Raw genomic sequence first — 22,191 nt, 5'->3', positions numbered from 1 at the left:
TTTGTGTTTACAGGAGTGAATATCTTACTGTACATCCTAAATGTAAGCTAACAACCAGGTGCAGCTTATGAGCTGGCCCCAAGCTTCAATCATTTGTGTTTTGTTTTAATTTACAGTAAAGGAATAGTTAACATTCAGTGCATAATTAGCAGGCTACACCTACTGTGAAGAAATAAATCCCAGCGAGCGTGCAGGTTCCACAGCTGAACACAGCATGCTTGAACCTCATCTAAGTCCTTTCTGTTGTATTTTGTTTGATGAATAAGAAGAGATAACTGCCCTCAAAGTGAATACAACACATATATTGATAATGAGAGCTCGTTGTAGTTATTGTGGTTCTGACATGCAGTTGATTGTTTGTGTGCAGGAGGCATCCTGGCCAGAGCCCAGTCTCTGTTCTGTCTGGCTTGGTTCCACGCTGTCTGCCAAGAGAGGCGCAACTACATACCACAGGTAAAAAACACAAACACGTTAATGTAGACCTGAGTGGTCTACAATGTCATCACAGTACAATAAACTCAAATTACTGTAGCATTAAAATGGTCAAAATATGACACATTTTTAAATGTTGTAATAGTCCTGGATGCAGAATAAAGACAATGGCATAAACCAAATACTTGTAAAACCCAAAGGTATATCTACGCACACCCCCACATACAGCATGTGGCCTTATTTTCACAGTGGTTATTCACAGGTACACAATTACTGATTGATCCACTGCATGTCATGGTAATAATTACATTTTTTTTTACTGATCATGCATATCAGCTCTAACAGTCTCACAGCAAAATAAATCCAGAACCAGAAGAAGCTCTCTAACATGGTCAGATGACATGTTGTACAGTACGCACTAGTTAATTTGGAGCATAAGTATATGCACAATAACTCGGGAAGGAACACAAAAACGTTCAATTAAGTCCACTAAAAAAAGCTCCTTGAGTCTGTGGCTTTTGTTTATCACCTGGTTTGCTTCAGATTGAGAAGTGCGAGTCCAAACTCATGACATTCGCGGCCATTTTAACAGAGGCAAAAAGATGACGTTGCACCTGTAATTACTTGATACTCGCTGCAGTTTGCTGGTTCATGATTCCAGTTGTCACCTTAAACGGTTGCTTTTACAGTTTGGATGCATGTGGATGCATGGCAGAGGCACTGGGACTCATTTGTCTCAGCGTGTATTTCAGCGATGCCTCAGAGGGGCCCGTCTCATCGAATAATACAACATCTCTGCTGTTACGGCGGGAAGGCATCCTTTTTTGTCTGCGAAGCATCACACAATCGGCACGCTCCCAAACACCAGGGAGAACTGTGGCAGAGAACATGTTTTCGTAATTAAACTGCCACAACGTCTGGGGGGAAGTATTGATTGCCCGATAGGAGAATGTAAGCATATATAGCTAGCATGCAATACCTCTGTGCCTTGAACATTTCTTGGGGATCTGTTTCTACTTTCCTCTTCCCTTGCTTACTTGTTTTTCCCCATTTTCTTTTTATTTATATTCTATCTGGTGAACATGCAACTAGGTAGCTCACAATAAGTGCTCACAAAATAATTGAATACATTGTACACATACAATCAATAAATACATGGAAATACAAATATGCAGTCGCCATTATAATAAGACCCATACATTGAATGGTTTCACTGAATGAGCAGCCTATTCTATGAACGGACAAGAAATGCATTCACGCGTGAGCACAATCTGAAATCTCACTCATACATATATAAGCACATTTATCATATGTAGTAGAAACGTGCCCCACTGTCTGTGAATACACACTCAAGCACAAAATTACTGAACAAATAACACCCACATATTCATTGAAAGGATAACTGAACATGCCTACACAGTTCACCCCTCACCTCATCCACCTACGGCATCAGTAGGCAGTTTACAACTGCTGATTAAATAACAGTGAAATGCAACAAACACATGAACTGAGACTACTCTCACACTCAATTATGTTTTCACACGTGTGTGATGTTTTTTCTTCTTCTCATGATCAGACCATAAAAATTGAGAAAAGTGAATAGTCTAACAGCTGTCACTCAACTGTTCCCTTCATCAGGTTATTAAGGCAGCGTTATATCTGGGCTGCAATACAAACACTTGTTTATGCTGGGTTTCTGAGAAGTTTCCATTAAGGTACATTTGAGCTGATCATTACAGAGGCAATTAGATGTATTTGGATGGGTTGAGGTGATTTTACAGTCTCGCTTATGTGCACAGTTATCCTGTAAATGAAAGCCACAAAGTAGATTGCTAACTTGTAGAGAGTGTGTTGTAAATCAATATATGTTTCAATCAGCTGTCTTTACTTTATTAGGCTTCTGTATTCAATCTCAGGGGTAGAGCAATATAGCTGTCATGGAATAACACCGTACTTACTCACAGTTGCTTAAAGATTAAGAAGAAAAGGGATGTGAGATATGTGAGGGATGATACTCCTCACACACTGTATGTGATATTTTGAATGCCATCTGTTACCGTAGTACTTGATGTGTGACTATTGTACAATAATGTGAAATAAATATATTGTAATTATATTTCTACTTATTCCCCCTCCTCTGTGCTTTATCCAGGGTTGGACGAAGTTCTATGAGTTTTCTATGTCTGACCTCCGTGCTGGCTTTGAGATCATCGACAGGCTTTTTGAAGGTAGGCTACAAACACTACAATGCAGTGGAGATCTCTGCTCTGTTGATTTGCTCTGCAGCACATCAATTACCTCTTTGATTTAAACTACCCCTGGTCAAGCATGACCTGGACAACACAGCATTTGCATTTCTATGCCGTGTTTATATGTGCACCTTTCATTGTATCTCCCTGTCTGTGAGCACATCAGCGAGTAGTTGGTGTTCTTTTATTCTGTGTGCACTCATTTCACTCTGATAGCTTTCTTTGTGCCTGTGTGTCTTGGTATCTCCAAGGTGGTAAATCTTTCCAGTGGGAGTTTGTCCATGGCCTGTTGGAGAATGCCATTTATGGCGGACGGATCGATAACCCCTCTGACCTCCGCATCTTGCGCTCCTACTTGGAGCAGTTCTTCTCCGCTCGTCTCCTCTCGTCTTCACTCTCAGCCGGTCAGAGAAAGAGCAAAGGTGGAACGCGCTTCTTTCCACCGCAGATCAGCCTCCCAAACTCTTGCTCAGTGTTGGTATGTTGTCAGGATGACACAGGTGGTGTAACACATACAGTTAGCAAGCACACATTCTAATGCAGTTACAGGCACAGATGCTGTATGGCTCTTAAAGATGTTCAAGAAATTAATTCTTGCTAGAGAGAAAAAAAGAAGCATATCTATGTTTTTTTTCTGTATACTTTAAAGCTTAAGCTGCTCATCCCAGGTGCACTGGCAAAGAAGTAAAAACAATACAAAAAAGGGTACTAATGCATTAATATTAATCCAGCCAAGCTTTTCACTGACTCGATTTAGTATTTTGTGTTTGGTATCTATAGTAGTTTCACAAGTCCATGTTATGCCACTACAAATAAATCCAAATATGTTAGCCTCAAGTTCACACAATTGGTTTGTTATCCTATTGCTTTGTATCCCGTTAATGCAGCTTTGTATACACAAAGAATACGGGAGCAGACATGCCCAAAACTGTTGGTTAGATGTCTGTTCATTAAAGGAGCAATTGAGAGACCATTTGGGAAGCAAAATAAGTCAATATGGAAGTCTAGTACTTTGAAATGTTTAAATCAATGAAACAGTCAATAGTAAGTGGGAGTTCAGCTTTAGTATTTAAAAGTACTTGTTATGCCAAATGGATATAATTAGAACATCTGCAATCCACCATACAAACAACACACATTATTTAGGGCAATATAGCATGAATAATCCTATACTCCCACATAGCAATCTAACAAGCATACATGTTTTTACTTTTTCAATTTAGTACCATGTGTTGCTTGGAAATGCAAAAATGTATAGTTGTGTTATAGAGCCATATGAAAAAAGGCAGCATGCTCACATTTTCCCTCTCTTTATATGGGCATGTATACACATTTGTGTGTGTGACCTGTACAGTATGTGTCTGTGTGTTTTCCCAGGACTACCGTAGCGTAATAGAGAACCTCCCAGAGGATGACAGACCTGCATTCTTTGGTCTGCCTGCCAACATAGAGAGATCCTCTCAGAGAATCATCAGTTCCCAGGTGCACACACACACACACACACACACACACACACACACACACACACACACACACACACACACACAAAGACACACCTGCTTGTTCCCACAAACACACACACCACTACAACTTCAATCTTTTCCTCTAATATGCAGTGATATAAACACATTGGCACTCACACACATTTATTCCCATACATTCATACAAACGAACAGGCAAATTCAAATATATGCACATTCACCAGTGCATACGCACATGCACTGTTCATGCTCACAGAACCATATGCATTTTTTGCGTGCATGCCAGTACACACACACAGACACACATTCCCACCCTTCCATTGTGTCAAAACATCATCATTCATCTTACTTTATTTGTGCGTAGACATGAGACAATAATCATCCAATAATCATTCAAATATGCTTAAAACTCTTAGAATGGAACTAAAACGTACTGGAATCACTTTACCTTACATTTTGTTGAGAACCTAATAATTATATTGTGTCTCAGATGGGACACATCTTTTTTGTGAAATGTTAAATAAGGTAACTTAACCACGCATAAATAAAGACTAAATAAATATAAAAGCAACATTGTGTGAGTGCTGTTTGTACATGGTAATCCTTGTGTTTTTAAAATCAGGCTCTATTTTTCACTTCTCTACCATGATAGTGAGCGAGACAGGTTTTTTTCGTCACTCATGCGGATATCCACAATTATCCCAATAATGTAAATTCACCATGGTCATCTTATATTGTCAAATCCCTATTTGCACGTTTTCTATCATGTTCATTGTGTATACTGTGTTGAGCAGTAGAATTAGGTATGAGAACCAATCAGAGCCGATTTTAATTGTTCAGTATGGGTTATATCAAATCAATATGTTTTTTTCAATATTGTTTATTAGTTTTAACCTATTGCAATTGTCTTATGTTATATTACTACAGTGTATTATTAGCATACAGTGTTGCAGGCCAGTTAACTGCACAAAGCATGAAAAGGCATCTTAATGAAGATATTCACTTTGAACCTGTCAGCAGGTGAAGCATGTGGATCTGGTCAGTTTAGATATTAGTGTTTTCAAGCTCCTGCAGCTTAAAACAAAGCTCCACTCGGTGAGTCAGGTCAAGTAGTTCCTGCCAAAATGAAGTCTTAGTTTCTCACTTTTTCACTTTCACTACGCTATTTGTACAGGAAGACAATGTATCTCTTAAAGTGTTGTTCAAATTACATCGGTGAATACTTTACCTGCCAGATTGTAGGTGAAGCCTATACAGTTACATTATATGACTCTGCTGTGGTTTCTGTTTGTTTTCTCTTGATTTGTCTCTACTCTATGTATTTGTGTGTTTGATTGTTTGAGTTAATACATATGTGTATTTACCCTTCAAACAAAACCACAACCCCAGTAATGTCAGAGGGAACCACCTCCATTGTGGAAACATAAAAGCAGTTTATTTCAGGCTCAGGACTTCAATTCAAGGTTAAAGGATTTTATTCAACAGCGATCCGATTCCATTTAATTCACCATGAAATAAAATGCACTTTGCAGAGGCATGAAACTACGTTTTGATGGGTAATCGCGTTGTAGCAATAATGTAACGTTCACAAATAGCTTAATGTTCAGCAGTCTTCAAAAAGGGAAAAGAGGATTACTTTGGAGATGACGAGCCAACAAGGTGAGGTTAGACGTAAGAGCACAAAGGTCACAGCAGACGTTTTCAACCTGGATTCACTTGACATGCAGACAGCCGGGTCACCAAAAATGTCTACGGTTGATATATTTGTTTATGTTTAATATAGAACATAATTGAAAAGGTTTTTACATTTTCAATTCTGTGAATAACATTAGCTCTTTAGCCGCAGACCTTAACGTCTCTGTAACGAGGATGCTGTGGTGTCAGAGTTGCGTGTATGCGTGCCAAGAATTAGTTTTTGGCTTTCTGTCTGTTTGCATTCTACTTTATGTGTAAACAGTGTTTCCAGTAAAAAAAATATGTGTGGTTGCAGATGGTCTGTGATATTTATGCTCATGTTGTCATAAATATTCATTTGTGTGTGTGTGTGTGCGTGTGCGCGTAGTGGGTGATGGTCACTGCATATTCTGATGTAACTCAACGCAACACTCTCACACATAACAAATTAAGTGGTAGAATTTCCAGAATGAGATGGTTTTCATGTTTTGGGGTTTGCGTGTGTCTTTTTGTGCGTAATAATTCTCAAACCATTATAGCTTGTGTTAACAGTCCCTATGTGTGTGTTAATGCATTTAAGTTCATTCACATTGTCGGTGTACTCAGTAACCCACACACAGGCCTCCTGCCGTCATTTGTCACTGTCACGTTCATGCTCTCTCTCTCTCTCTCTCTCTCTCTCGCTTTCTCTCTCTCTCTCGCGCTCTCTCTCTCTCTCTCTTATTCCCACTCCTTTCCCTAAAGACCCTTGTCACTGTCTTTGGGTTGGGCACTGAACCACACACACACAAACTGAACGGAGCAGTGTTGATTGATGCCATTTAAAATAAATGCATAGGCTCCGTACCAATGACCCAACATGGATCAGAAGGGTTTCCAGAGGATTGCATTTGGCTTGTAGACAAGACAGATGTATGTGTGCCGCAATCCTGGATCACATTGACAGTGAACACCTTAACTAAATCGACTGCGATTTAAACTGAACTCTCTTGCACATATATGTTGTCTAGTAACTTTTTCTTCCCAGTTTATTATGACAGTAAAGCAGTTGCTGCCTGGTAGTAATTGCTTAAGATAGGAATAATCTTAATATATTTAAATCCATTTGAACCCCAATATATGTCAAATCTCCATCCTCAGCTGCCTCCCCCTTTCAAACACACACACACACACACACACACACACACACACACACACACACACACACACACACCCGTCCTGCGCAAATAAGATAAAGCAGGTGTTAGTAAAGAGTTCTCCTGGACCAAATGAAAGCAATTTATCACACGCTTAGCCTTCCTCACAACACACGCGTATATAGAAACTCACACATCTGTTCAGCACACACACATACACACACTAAGTCATGATAAAAAGCACTATCCAGTACTCAAAGCCGGAAGCTAAGCATGCTTGATTAGGTGTGTAAGAAGCTGTTAGAGGATGTGTTTGGGGTTCAGCCTTTTTTCATCTGCGTCATTCCAGGATCTGAAACGGTGTTCAATGTGAACTGAGACTGTAGCCAGCAGAGGTGTCAATGACAATTTATCACAGTATCTTAATAAGAACTAACAATCATTCATTGCTTTTGGTTGAAATCAGCAAAAGTGCATATTTATTGTATTTGTATTTTTTGTGCAACACTCAAATTATTGATTCAGGAAACGGGTACCTCTGTGCAACATCTGCAACACCTTTGCTAAATTGATTTTTTTGTGTTTATAATTTGTTGACTCACAGGTTATTTCCCAACTGCGTGTCCTGAGCCGCTCAGTTGCAACGGGTTCAAAGTTCGACAGGGAGCTCTGGTCCAATGGACTTTCACCCGTCCTTTTCTTGTGGAAGAAACTCAACCAGGTCAGTTATTTTCCAGTTCATATTTTCCACTAATCACATTCCTTCCCCGAAACTAAGAACTCACAACTCCTGAGTCTTCAGCAAAAATCAAACCCTCTGTCGCCTTTATTCTGCAAACCAAACTGCAAAGCTGGTCTTGTACATTTGTTCTTGATTTAAACGTTTTAAATAACTCTCAGTACTGTTTCTGCCTCTTAACCTGATGCCCTAACATTAGAATGGGAATGTGAGCAACACTGTGTTAAGATCAGTGGTGGAACGTAACTAAGTACTGTATGACGTATCAGTTTCAGGTACTTGTACTTTATACTTCTACTCTACTACATTTCAGAGGTACTTTTTACTCTTCTACATTTATTTGACAACATCTATTTGACAACATCAAGTACACATTACTTAGCAGATTTACTAACAATACAATAGACAAATTGACTAATTTATTATGATATATTATCATGGATTACTTAAACTACTTCAAACTTAATTAAGATTAGCACCACTTTACCAGCTGCAACATTACAGTGATGAACATTAATTAAAATGTTTATTGTTATTGTTAAATGTTATGCACCTCCCGCCAGGACAAATTCCTTATATGTGAAAACATACATGGCAATAAATGGTTCTGATTGTGATAACTGCTGAATACTCATATGTCTTACACCATTTACACTCATAGTACTGGCTAAGTATTTACATATTGATTGGTAAACAGTTTTTTGTAGTTCTTTTCCAGCGTTGACAGTTTCATGCTGGTCTTTTTTTTCAATACAAAATCATGTTTTTTTGCTGCCCATGCAGCAGCAACTAGTCTAAATTTAAAGCTGTGAGAGCTAATTGAAAATAAGTAGGGTCTAATTGAGCACCCACTGTGTGCGAGAGCCACTGGCTGGCCTAGTAGGTAGCACTGTTGTGTGCGGTTACTTAGAGACCGACACCTTTTAAAAATCAAAAGTACATCTACCTCCACATTAAATAATTTAGCCACCATATTCCCGCTCTGCCTCTCTTTTATTTACTCTCATGCTGAAAATCCCACATGCTCCCCTTCTCATCTTCGCTCTCCCCCCTCCACCCATCTCTCTCTCAGACAGAGCAGTTTTTTACCCACTGAAAAGAGAATGATCGACTGTGTTAATTGTTGCCATTGTATCCGCAGCTAGCATCCCATAGATCACAATCTACCTCTGACTGCTTTTAATTAACCTGCCCTTTGTCGTCCGGTAACCCTCTGTGTTCAGAGGACCAGCGGACGTGTGCTTCCCGAAGTGTTGCTTTTGTGTGGAAAAGGTTGATGTTCGACCTAAGTGTGCGTCTGTGTGGCCATGTGCATTCCTGTGTCTGTAACCTGTGTGTGTATGATTTTGGGTGAGTGGAGATATGTATGTACTTATTTTGACAAATCTTTATGTAGCCTGGCTCGAGGGGGAATGAGTCAGTGGAGATGGCTTATTTGGCTATTAAGTTACATTTTTGAATAGAGGCAATAGCATTGTAGTCAGGCTGAATTCCACCCTACCAGATTTATTTTCATTGTCTCATTTATCTCTCGTGCCTCTCTCCATGTCTCCATGTCTCCATCCCACAGCCCTACCATCCTCCTCTCCCTCTGTTTCCTCCTCTGCCTCTTACTAAGTAGATGCAAGGGGGTGGGGAATAATAGGATGCAGGTACGGAGTCTGGTATCTGCAGCAGGATACAACAAAATAGTGTTTGACAGTGTTTGTGCACATTTGTTTTTTTATATTATGTATTTGTACACACACACACACACACACACACTTGGTGCACTTAAAGTAGATCTCTGTGTTAACTAATACAAGCACTTTGTCCCCCTAGTTTACTCTGCAGAAAGAGAGACAATTCACAATGTGTTACATCTTGTTGTTGTGGAAGAACCAACAACGGAACAATTTAGTTTATGAATGTTGAGCTCAGGAAACCCACAGGGAACACTGGAAAGATATACTGTGGTAATTGAGGAAATCATTTAAAAAGTAAACGCTAGCATGCTGATGCACAGCAGCAGTTACAAAATGCATTATATGTCTAACTCTAAATAATACTGTTCACACTGTAGTGGCTTATTTGAGTAGACTGTTTAGTTGATGTCATTCTAACAATGTGATAAGAGGGACATAAAGCAATGCTAGAACAATAGTACTATATTAGCCAGTGATCCTACACTAAAGAAGAACTTTAGCCCAAGGAAAGAAAAAAAATTAAGCTCTGAGTCAGTTAGAATGACCAGCATCTAATTATTTTTGCTGCATTGTGTGGAGAAAAAAAAATCCCCTTTCTCCTTTCCCTCTGCACACCCTTATCCCTCTATTTCTCTTCCTCTTTCAGGCGTGTAAATATGTTTCAAACTTTAAATCTATCTTCATCCTATCAATATGCCAATATGTATTCATGTCTGTCACCTGTCTATCAGGGTTCTACTCTGATCCATCAGAAGGTGGCCGCACCTACAGAAGGGGAGGGGTCACCGGTCCTGTCATTCATCGCTCTGGAGCAGTTCAACGCCATCCGCTTGGTACAGGTGTGTCAGATAATAAGTGCTATTAATAATGTTTAACATGTTACGCTACAATGCATTACATTGTCAAAAAGAAAAATATTTTCATTGGGTGGTGTTTAATGAACATTTCTAATTTGGCACAACGCTTTCATCTAATAGCATAGGTCCAGTACCTTGCATTATAAATGAGGTGGATATGTTGCAATTTTAAGAGTTATAGAAAATGGGCGTTGCTTCATGAAGATGTATGAGATGAGTGTGGATTGTAAACAGTTAGATAATGTGATTCATCTCCTGGAATGTGCATTTTTAGCAGCAGTCGGTATGCTTCTTGTTATTTTGGGTATATGCTAAAGCCACATGTGCATGTGTACTGAATACTTTCTTCAGTCCAAGACATTTGATTGTTTTGAGAGAGCAAAGTTATAAGATGAAAATAAGAAGCCCAATCAGTCAATCAATAACGTCTGTCATAACAAACCAGTTCCCAGCAATCAAATGACAAGATGTCAGATGACACCCCAGGCACCAATGCTCTGAAATATTGTCAGTGTGTTTACTAAACTGTACGTGTTGTCGCAGAGTATTCACCAATCCCTAGCTGCACTAAGCAAAGTCATCAGAGGGAGCCAACTGCTAACTCCCGAAGTCCAAAAACTGGCCACTGCCCTGCTCAATCAAGAGGTAAGAAAGGAGAAATACACTGAGATACTTTGTTTTAGAGCTGTTCAACTTCCACATACAGTGATGAAGACGAGACGACCAGAGCAGACATACGTACACGCTTCAGTGAACAGGACTGACTTGTACTGTGAACATCTAGCAAACACTGTATGTGTCCTCGTTTGTGTCCCCAGCCTGAGATGAGGACAACGGGGTTATGATGAGGTAGAGGGGGAGAGATACACAATCAACCCTTTCCTTCTTATACGGTGGTATATATCTCCTGAGGGCAGCCTTGGGCATGATTCCGTCTCCACTGCTTTCCTCCTCTCTCTTTTTATATGAATCAGCAGGCTTGAACTCTTTCCCAACCAATTTCTTCACTCTTCATCTCATGTTTTCTTCTCTCTTTCCTGGTCTCTCTCCCCTCTAACATATTCCTTCACTACAATTCATTAATTCATTAATTATTCTAATACCAAAACTGTGAAATGTGTTAGCTGCCAGTTCGGGGCCATGTGATATAGTTAAAAGTATCATACCATACATAACATGATATGGAACGTCTATGCAAAGTCACAAATATGATAACTTGTGAGGTGATTAATTTGTATTTCATTGCAATGTTTCATGTTGAAAGAAAGAACATTTGAACTAAATGTCCATTATAATGGTATATCACAGCACCCCAAACATTGTTCCAATCAACTGTTTGCTTAGCTTCTAAACCAGTACACCTGGTCACAGTCAGTAAACCTAGGATACCCATGTTCGCCAAAAAAGATTTAAAACATGAATGATTTCCATGTTTTTTTTAAGTATCCATCTGGTACGAGTTTCCACAAATGAGGACGCCTCATAGTGCATTATGACTGACCTGCTCCTGTAACTACTCAGCTTGTATAACAGATGACTCTTAAGTTTATGCTCCCCTTTAATTAAACTGTTGAAACACTTCCCTTTACCCAATACTAGTGAGCGCCATTATTTTCCTCAATGCTCATTTTAGGACCCATTTTAAGACGATCTCTCTGTATGCAATGTGCATAATCAAACTGCAGCAATGCAATGAGTTGTTTGTTGTTTTTATAAATTCAGATGATGATGAGTTATGTCCTTAAAATAGTGGCACAGGCTTGTTCCTAAGATATCCTCTCCCAGAGAGAAAGTGTTTCTCCAGACACAGAACACAGGGTATTGAACAGAAATTGCCTGCAGTATCCTTGAAAAAGCAAGATCAGCTGTCACCTTGTTGATCCTGCTATATGTTTTGGTAATCCTTGACACTTATTAGATTTGCTACCGGCAGAATCTAAAACGTGCTGATTTATCTAACACCTGATTTTCACAGACAATAATATTAGATACAACTGTGCAGCTTGCGGTGTCCAACCACGTGACATTATGAGTTAGGCTTCTGTTTTAACCAACAATCACTAATTAGCCTAATTTCAACGAGAAAAGAGGAACAGAAAAATCTGCTGATGCGATTTTATATATTTGGAAGACCGCCCATTTGGGGTTTTAATATTGTAAAAGTATGGCAGGCACAGCTCTGGAGAGATCAGCTCCATTGCCCCTCTCTTCAGCTATGCAGTAAAAAATAATTAGATACTTGGAAACTACCCAAGCATCAGAAGAGAGCGGTTAGCAGCGCTGCAAAACAGAAATATATATCACCACTGCCTTTAGTCAGTGGAAAGATCATTAAAATTAAGACATGAGGACTGGCACTTTGATTAAAGGTTCAACAATCTCTAGTGTCAGTGAACCTTTCGGTGCCAGTGGTAATAATTAGCATGTCAATACCAAGCGGCAACCTCCAATGCTGAGAAATTAAGCCAACACAGAAATTATAAAATATTGCAGTTCCTCAATTGGCCACTTCAGGCTGTCTCCAGAAGTCAATTCCCAATGACTCTCAACTTTACAGCAGAAATAACATATCTACAGTCTGGGGGTATTCGTCTCTATACTTAATATCTTTGTTCGTGACAACTGTACCGAGGGAGAATCTTCATATAACTTACCCATTTAAATTATATTAAGGATTAAAGTTGGGCATAATTGAGGGCATGGCTGCTTTAAGTGCTTGTCGTCTCAGGCTGCTAGCTGTCTCCTCTGTTGCGTCACAAACACATTTAAGAGCTCAGTATTTATGTGCCTTGTAGGTAAACAAACATGTGGTCTGAAAATATACTGGTCTTTCGATTTTTTGTTTGTTTTCACTGTAGCTGAAAATAATCTAAAAACATTAAAATATATACTCTGATATGCTTTCAATGGGTGCCAATGTCCCGAGAAGTATATTTGTTTTCTGGCATCATTAACTAATATATTTGCAAATTTCAGTCATATAACTTAAGCCTGCAAGCTCGTCTCCTCACACACACACACACACACACACACGCACACACACACACACACACACACACACACACACACACACACACACACAGCAGGAAAGTGACTGAATGCTTGACTTGCAGCTGAGAGACATGCAAGGTCCCTTTTTAGTTCATTATGAATTTCAAGCTTGAATAACATCACATTCTTAATCCTCCATCTCCTGCTGTGCGTATCTGTGCATGTGTTTGTATTAGAACGTTCTTTGATCTCTGTTTAACAGTTTAAGCACGATGGACGGCCTAACCTGTTCCAGAGTTAACGGTTGTCTCCTGAGGGAAGTTTTCTTTTGCCACCTACACACAAATATGGCATTCATCAGTGCCTTCCAAAAATAACCCCTTTGAGCCTTTGAACACTACACAAATTACTCTTTTATAGACAGCTTCTTATGGTTAAGGTAAGGCAACTAAAACTTTAAAGGTTTTTAATAAAGGAAACCAACATTTACTATACGTTTGTACATCTATCCGACCCTACTCACCCCAATCCTGTGCTGCACTACAGAAACATCACACTACTTCACAATCACACTAATCTCAAGACACAGAAAAACAGTATTTGGCGTTTTCCATGGGGATTTTTTTTTGTGCCGAATCACCGAGGCAGTAAAACCTACTAGAGTCAAATGTGCTTTTGCTGCAGTTCCAGTGTGAGACAAAGGCCCGAGGCAGATGGATAAACAGATGAAATGAGTTAATGGAACTGTACCATGTACTTAAAGGATGAGCCAGACACAAAGCCATATTGGAAAAGCATTTCAGTTTATTGTAGATAGTCAAATATGTATACAGCAAGACAGGTACTAAATTTCACTCATTTGCATATCTGCCATCTCTGACCTTTTGACATCAGAAGTTTAGAAGGTGATGTCACCTGTGACATCACAGAAAACATGGACATTGATGATGTGCGAGACCACAGAATGTATATCTTTGAGTGTTTGAATGTGTATGATATGGGATAGTTTCAAGGCCTTTAGTGATGTTAGGAGAGTCAGAGGGGGACAACCAGCATCACGGTCTGGGGACGTTGTGGTCAAATGGTATGCGTTTTACACTATAGGCCGTCAGGACATTCTACAATTTAGTCCCTTTTCGCAACAAGGGACACATTCAGCAACTTTTTTGCCAGCCATTAGCTACTTCCCCTTGAAAAATGTCTTCAACACAGCTCAGTGGATCTGCAGTGCTCGTGCATGCTGTGGAGAGAGGCGTATTCAGTCGACCACACAGCCGCCTGACGGAAGCACGTAGCTTACTGACTGCAGACTGTCCACAGCTAAAATATTTTATGTTGTGTATTTTTATTAATGTGGGCCCAAATAACTTGTATTCCTCTCTATGCCTGCTTCCCTCTGTCTTAGTGTCCGTTAACATGGCAGAATAAATGGGAGGGACCAGAAGAGCCAATGCTGTACCTCAGAGCTATAGTAACACGGGCGCTCGCCATACAGGTAACACATGCATGTGTTTTATACCAAGATACAAACTGTGTGTGTCCGTGTGTCTCCCTTTCTCCCACAGGCACACAAAGAATACTTCCATTAAATAGACACACATTTTTAAAGAGATAATAGGGGGAAAATACATTCTTCTTTCATGTGATCATTACACATTTCTAAACAATTTGGAATCTGATTTGTGATAGTTGTCATGGTTCAGTTTAGTTATACATAGTTTACTTGGTTTAGTTTGTTTTAGTTATTCCTTCACACAGGCCTGCTTCTGCTTCTCAGAGGGCTTGTGGTAACATTTTCGTGGGATAACTGGTAGTCAAGGCATTTGCTGATTGGATATAAAAAAACAACAACCCAGATGCCCCTGAGAACCCTTTGTACTCTCACAGGAAGAATACTTCACTTTTGGAAACCACTGCTTTTTCTTCCCATGTTCAAGTAGTCGTATGAACCCCAAATTAGTTATAATACTTGTGTTATTTTAATGTGGGCGGATCAGGAAGGCTTCATGACTCAGAAATGTGTCCGGAAAGAGAGAGAAGAAAAGAAGAAGAAGCTGCAGCCGTTTTGTGACTTTAAGGGGTTCATCAGGATTATCTTTGTATAAGGACTCCCACAAGCCCGTACGGTTACGAGGATGTGTCTGTTGCGACATTGTTAAGGGATGTTTATTAATGGTTTAGTGAAACCTTACGGTCGCCACTACACGTTTCCGGAGTTTCCGTAAGTACTAAACGGTTACTTTAATTTGTTTTGAAACTATAGATATCTCCTCACAAGGGTTACGGTCATTTAGAAATGTAAATGAAGTTAAACAACCATGTGGTTGCGGAGATAATTAAGGAAACGTTTAAGAAAAAAACAATTTTTTTGTCCGAGGTTTTAAGAGGCCTAAGAGTTTTCTAATCAGCATTAGTATACTGATTGAGGGATCCCTTTAAATCCGGCATGCATTTATATCGTACGGCGAGCCTTGTTTCCCAGTCTTAATGAATGTTACACAAGGACACGTTTAGATTTATTTACTTTCAAAAAAGGACTTTGCACCTCAGATATCCCACAGTGGCCCCAAACCCGTTTCTGGTGTATCCCCTCATGACAAGTGTCCTTTATCTGAGCCTTCGTCCGAGGACAAGTTAAATTACTTTTGGGCTCCGGACTAAAATTATTTATGACCGACTGAGGCAATGTGTTGACTAAACCCTTGCCAGAAAAATTCCAATGTTGTTTTGAACAGGGCTCAATAAATAAAAAAGCGGATTATTATATAAAAGCATGAGGTTCCAGGAAGTGTGTGCCCTAGGTTGGTGCCAGGAAATAAAGGTTCTGGCTGAAACTTCTTTCGACTGTGTCTGCCTGTACGCCTACCTCAATATGTTCAGGCAGACTAGAAAACCCACGTACACACACATACTCAGACATTATTTATTTTTATATGAATTTAATGCATTTCGTTATTCATGTGGGCGAGCATCACTGCTTCTGTCTGTCTGTTTGCCGGCCTGCCTGCCTGCCTGCCTGCCTGCCTACCCATCTGTTTGTGTGTGTGTTTCCATGTCTGCATGCCATCTCTCGTTTCTTTCTGTCTGCAAGATTCCCTGTCCACCTGCACTCCATCTGTCTTCATGTGTGTCGCTCTGGAGCCTGCACTGTCCTTAACTGTCTAATTCTGCCAGTCTGTACTGAGTGATATCTCTGTTCGCAGAGTTTCTATGTCCTGTTAGCTAATCAGCCTAATAAAGGCGGAGACGGCCAAAGCTGCTGCTGTGTGGAGCTGCTGAAGAAAAAAGTGCTAACAGCACAGCAGTGCACCCCAGACGAGCAGGACGACCTTGAAAACACTCTATTGCTCACACACACACACACACACACACACACACACACACACACACACACACACACACACACACACACACACACACACATATATGCACATAAATGCTATGCATACCAGCACACACTGGCTCACTGTGTGCATGTGTGCGTGTGTGCGTGTGTGCGTGTGTGTGTGTGTGTGTGTGTGTGTGTGTGTGTGTGTGTGTGGTGCATCTGCCTGTAAATGTGACTGTGTGAGTGTTGGTATGGGCTTGCATTTGTGCATTTCTTGGCATAATGCTCATCCCAATTTATCTCTAAAGCCTGATGCTGTGCTAAAAAGGAATCCATTTATAATAGAGATTGGATCAGATGTTTGCTTATTCTGTCTCTATTTGTCAGCATTTTTCTTCCACTGACCTCCAAAATCCACAAGTGTCCGTGGTGATTTAGAGAAAACTGCCTACCGGTTAAAAACAGAAATGCAAAAAAGGGCCCAGAATAGATCAAAACTTAAATCTAAGGCCAACGCTCAAGGTCTAATTCTGGCCACTGCAGCCATACAGGCGCATGTATCATGATAAGCTTGGCCGTAAGTGTAGAAATGGCGATGACATCAGTTGTTGTGCCACTCTGCAACATTTCTCAAAAACAGAAAGGAAAACGTACAAACTGAGAGCTAAGAAGATTGTATTGTGAGATATGATATCAAGTTACATCCTGAGCTGTGCCTTTGACGAAAATAACTAGTTTGTGCAGTGAAACACAGCAGGAGGCTGCTTACATGATCAAAGCAGTTGTTGCTGAATAAGGAAGACTGGATCAACTCATCTGAGAGGGCTCAGAGGAGTCTATCTGCAGTCTTACAGATCCACACATGTGTTGTCTCTTAGTGTCTTTGCACATACATATCTCCGTCTATATATATATATATATATATATATATATATATATATATATATGTCTATACACGCATGCTCGTGTGTGTGTGTGTGTGTGTGTGTGCGTGCGTGCGTGCGAGCACAGTACTCCCATTAGGAGGTAATTGGGGTTCCAGTGTTATCAGCTAGTTGATGTGGTGATAAAAGGACAAGGGGACATTAAATACTCTATTGGCCAGACATTTTTATTGGCTTTGTGTTTTGCTGCGTACCGTACTTTTTATCTCTCATTTACAAATTCACACTGACTCGGATGGAAATTATGATCCTTCCACTCACAGACCGATGTTCTCCATTTAAAAGCAAATGTAGAGAGACAAATACAAAACAAACATCAAATGTTTGTGTTGACAGGGTGAAATATTTTAAATATATTTTAAAATATTTTATATATTTTTTTTTTTTATTGATCTGATACATGTTTTTCCTGACTCGTGTGCCGGCATTATGTGTTATCTTTGAGTGTGTATTTGGCATTTTGCTGTTTTCATTCATCTGTGTGTGTCTGTATGTCTTATTCTGTCTCCAGAGTTGGGTGGAGCGTGCAGGCAGACAAGCTCTTCTATCAGACACCTTAGATCTATCAGAACTCTTCCACCCTGACACCTTCCTCAACGCTTTGAGACAGGAAACTGCCAGGTAATACCAAACGCTATGCTAGTGGGTTTTTGTGACACAGAAAGAGTTTGCATGCTCTGACAAAAAAAACTAAAACATCTTTTTGTGGTTTTAGGTCCATGGGTTGTTCTATGGATAGTTTGGTGTTTGTCTCATCATGGAGGAGTCCTATTGCACAAGCCAAGCTACAAGTCAAGGTAGAACTAAGACAAGCACGCACACACACACACACACACACACACACACACACACACACACACAACTCCCATCCAACAGCAGAATAATAGCACTATAAACAAGGCAGACTCTGGCTGAGTGATCGCAAGATTAGAATACAGATGCAGATAAGAAGACCGGAACTGAATAAAAGAGCAAAGAAAGTTAGAAAGTGAGCTAAGAGCTTGCTGCATACCCGCTAGAGAAGAGTCTGCTTCCCTTGACCCTAGTCGTTTGTGGTCTTCTGTGCTTTATTCATCCATTTAATGTGCACACATTCATCATACATTTAAAGGACAGAGAACGCAGATATTCTTCGACACCACTGTTACTCTTAATCTATTTCCCTTTGATATAGTTGCATTGTTGGATACTTTTTGGATTTGTTTCGTTTTTTGTCATGCCAATACAAGTTGGCACGGCTTGACTTGCACTTTGATCAAATATACAAAGAGAGAGGAAGGGTGTGGGTGCTTAAAATGAGGCTGCAGCTGCAGGGAGGGGAGGGAAATACTCCGACATCTGACAGAGAAAGAGAAAGGGGATAATTGTTGAAGCAATGAGGTCTCTTACACACACGTACCTACACACACACACACACACACACACACACACACACACACACACACACACACACACACACACACACACACACACACTGGAGTTTTTTCTGGATTTGTCTCTTGCTCATTCTCTTGCTTTTCTTGCCCAGATTATGGTGATTTAGGAGTTGTCTGTGTATGTCTGACTTGACGCCAGAGTTCCCTTTATTGTCTGCTCTACTTTGGAAAATCCTTGAGTCAGTACACAGAATGTACTCATGTAAACACTCATGTACAATGTGCATAACATGTTAGTTAATCTGTTGACAGCAATGTGTGTCTTCCTCACATGCTCAACGTTTCTCTTTGTTTTTCACACTTGTTTTCCTTCCTCTTTATTTCTCTCCTCCGTGTCTTTATATCAGACTTTTTGACTTTGTCATCCTGTCTCTCTGTTTAATCTGCTGTTTATAATCTCGCCTCTCGATCTGTCTTTTTTTCTCCTCGGTTAACAGTCACTTTGTTCTATTCTCGTCTTTGCCCCCCCACTCCCTTCGCCTCTTTTAGCTTCTCACGCCTTCTGTCTCACTCCTCTTCCAGGTCGGAGGTCTCCAGTTGGAGGGTTGCAGTTTTGACGGTGTTCATCTTTGTGAGAATCAACACGACTCTCCCAGTGTGTCTGCTGTCCCACCTTGCTACATGGCCTGGGTTCCACGGGTACGTGCTCATATTGTTGCCTTTACCAAAGAGGTTTACTTTTATATTTGTCTGACATTGAAATGTGTGTGAAACATGGACTTTGGCCCAATTAATCATTGTTGTTGTTCTGTTTGATTGTTTATATTGTCTGATGTAATCATGAAACTAACGGCAATTATTTTATTTTTTTTATAAATAGTTACCAATTCAATCAGAAAATTAACAATTAGACTGATGTATTCATGTTCAAGCAGTCTTCAATGGCAGAATGCAAAACCCTTCACATGGGAATTTGGGGTGATTTATCCATTGATAAGTGTTTGCAGGGTAGCTGAGGAACAAAAACTGTCAATATGCAGTCATGTATTAATTTGTGTGTCCTGCTTTTGATCCTAGAACTCTGCTGCTGACTCCGCTGCATCAGAGGAGAGTATCTGGCTGCCTCTGTATATGAGCTCAGAGAGGGTGAAAGTGGTCACGCACATCTGTCTTCCCTGTGGTGCCAACCCCAACCAGTGGATCCAGACTGGAGCGGCTCTCTTTCTCAAACAACAGTGAAAGGATGTTGGACGAGCAAATAAAGACTGTAGCAATGAGAACTTTTGTGAGCTTTAGGTGAAGATAATTGACTAGGGGCATCAATACTGGACAAATGATAAACGCTCCAATACTGACGCCTTCATTTTTTTAATTGAGCATCTTAGCTTGGAGACCAAAAAGTTAAACATGTAGTTATTGTGTTATTATGGGTCCAAGGTAAAGCACCAGAGGAGAAGAAAGCAGAATAATTGACTTTGCAGTGGTCTGCTTTTTGGTTTAACCGCTGTTAGCACACTGACACGAGGATGAAAAGTCCTTTCCTTTCATGGACCAGACCGCCAAATGGAGCAATAACATCTTCATCATGGAACATGAACATGATACTATTTGGATCTCAGGCAGTAACAATCTTTGATGCCTCTGAGTTATCCATGTTAGTCTCACTACTCCACTCATCTTGTACGTTTGATAAAATAGAGTAAAACATCATTCTTGTTATTTATTTTAAAGAGCTTTTGAGGAAAGCAACAATATCCACATTTCCATGTTTTAGCCTTGTTTCACAGTTATTCTCTTGCCTGAGTCCTTATTTATATATTATATAAAGATTAAATGTCATTATTGCGATTATTTTTAATAAAAGTAGTCACTAACATGTGCAGGCTTCAAGTAATGTGGTTGATGAGAAACTCTCCTGATTTAATTTCTCTGCAGCATCTATTATCAGTGTAGAAGTGAGAATGGTCTTCCCAAAGCAGCTACACAAAGAAGATTGTTCCACAGCTGGGCCGACCTTCCACCCATCGGCAGTCACAACTGTTCAACAGTAAATAATACAGATCACAGTTAACTCAGCTTGATCTGCCGCTCACTCAACTCTGCTGAAAACTGACTTTACAGGAGTGTTCCCAAAGCAAATGGTGGTTCTCTCTCGCTCTCGTTCTCTCTCACACTCACACTCATTCACACTCACAAGCACTCAGTTAGTCCTTAACCTCTATGTGATTGGTTCTGAGCTGAGGTTGAGCGGAGTCAGTGAAGCTATGATGGATGGCCACAGAACAAAAAGGTGTGTGTGTGTGTGTGTGTGTGTGTGTGTGTGTGTGTGTGAATCCAGCCAAGAGCATCACATTTGATTGATGGCTTAATTAAGCTATTTTATATCTGTCTTTTTTTTCCTCCTTCGTATTCATGCAGTTGTGCAAATGTTTGTAAGTGTGTCTATGTGTGCACTTGTGTGTGTTTGTGGAGACAGAGAAAAGGGTTGAAATGAGGGAGGAGCGGGTATTGTGTGTGCACTGCAGTGTGACAAAATGGGAGTGAAATGGAACAGCAGGTTTAAAAAAGAGAGGATTGGATTTCGGCGAAACACGGCCCTCTGGGTCAGAGAGTGAAAGAGAGACAGAGGGATGAAGCCACAGAGAAAGAGAGAGATGATGCAGGGAGTGAGAAAAAGGCTATAAAAGCCGAATGAGAAAAATTGTAGAGAAACAGAAAAATAAGGATGACACGGGTTGGGAGGAGAGTAGGGATTTACGGGAAAGAGTTGGTTGCAGACGGTTATAACAAGTAGAATCTAAGCTATGGAGAAACAGAGGAGGACAGAGTGTGAAAGAGAGAGAGAGCAAATCTTCATTCAAGAGATTCTGCAGTGTTTATAGCGACTACAAGACTGAGCTGACAGTTGATTTGTACCTCATTCTACAATATAAAATGACATGAAAGAAAACGAGAGAAACCCTTTGACCCTACATGTTTGAAAGCATGTATCTTTGGCATATTGGTTAAAAGTTGCTGCATTAAGAACAAAATGAAGTGATTAGTTTTCCTGAGTTTAGCAATCTACCGAAAGCTTCTCAAAATTCAACTAGTTGCAAAACTCGTCCTCAAGTTTAGATTGAACTATATAGTCGTGCATGCAGAGGTGGAAAATGAACATCAGCATTGCAGCAAATAAAAAAAGCATTGCCAACAGCTTGTTTCCAAGGGAACGTGTTTACAGTTTTTCTTTATCTCAAATTAGCACATCATGACGTAAATTGTGTATCTTCGTGATTCAGATCTGCTCAGAAACGTGT

The 22,191-nt window shown here is 40.1% G+C and overlaps 1 protein-coding gene across 4 annotated transcripts in view; it reads left to right on the top strand.

Annotated features, from left to right (window-relative positions):
* dync2h1 (dynein cytoplasmic 2 heavy chain 1) overlaps positions 1–20,764 on the top strand; it is a gene marked incomplete at its 5' end in the record, with an annotated part of 94,928 nt that extends 74,164 nt beyond the window's left edge. For all 4 annotated transcript variants that reach the window (XM_079225195.1, XM_079225194.1, XM_079225193.1 and 1 more), the window contains 12 exons: positions 368–453; positions 2,585–2,660; positions 2,933–3,159; positions 4,059–4,163; positions 7,577–7,693; positions 10,128–10,235; positions 10,797–10,898; positions 14,650–14,739; positions 18,028–18,137; positions 18,232–18,313; positions 19,475–19,591; positions 19,970–20,764. In XM_079225195.1, coding sequence (XP_079081321.1) covers positions 368–453; positions 2,585–2,660; positions 2,933–3,159; positions 4,059–4,163; positions 7,577–7,693; positions 10,128–10,235; positions 10,797–10,898; positions 14,650–14,739; positions 18,028–18,137; positions 18,232–18,313; positions 19,475–19,591; positions 19,970–20,131 — 1,382 coding nt within the window. In that variant the 3' untranslated portion in view covers positions 20,132–20,764. The remainder of the gene's footprint in view (positions 1–367; positions 454–2,584; positions 2,661–2,932; positions 3,160–4,058; positions 4,164–7,576; positions 7,694–10,127; positions 10,236–10,796; positions 10,899–14,649; positions 14,740–18,027; positions 18,138–18,231; positions 18,314–19,474; positions 19,592–19,969) is intronic.
* Between the last annotated feature and the right edge of the window lie 1,427 nt (positions 20,765–22,191).

The sequence above is a fragment of the Taurulus bubalis genome, assembly GCF_910589615.1.
Source record: "Taurulus bubalis genome assembly, chromosome: 10".
Taxonomy (NCBI): domain Eukaryota; kingdom Metazoa; phylum Chordata; class Actinopteri; order Perciformes; family Cottidae; genus Taurulus; species Taurulus bubalis.
The sequence above is the reverse complement of the archived record's forward strand: the minus strand, read 5'-3'. Positions and strand labels throughout refer to the sequence as shown.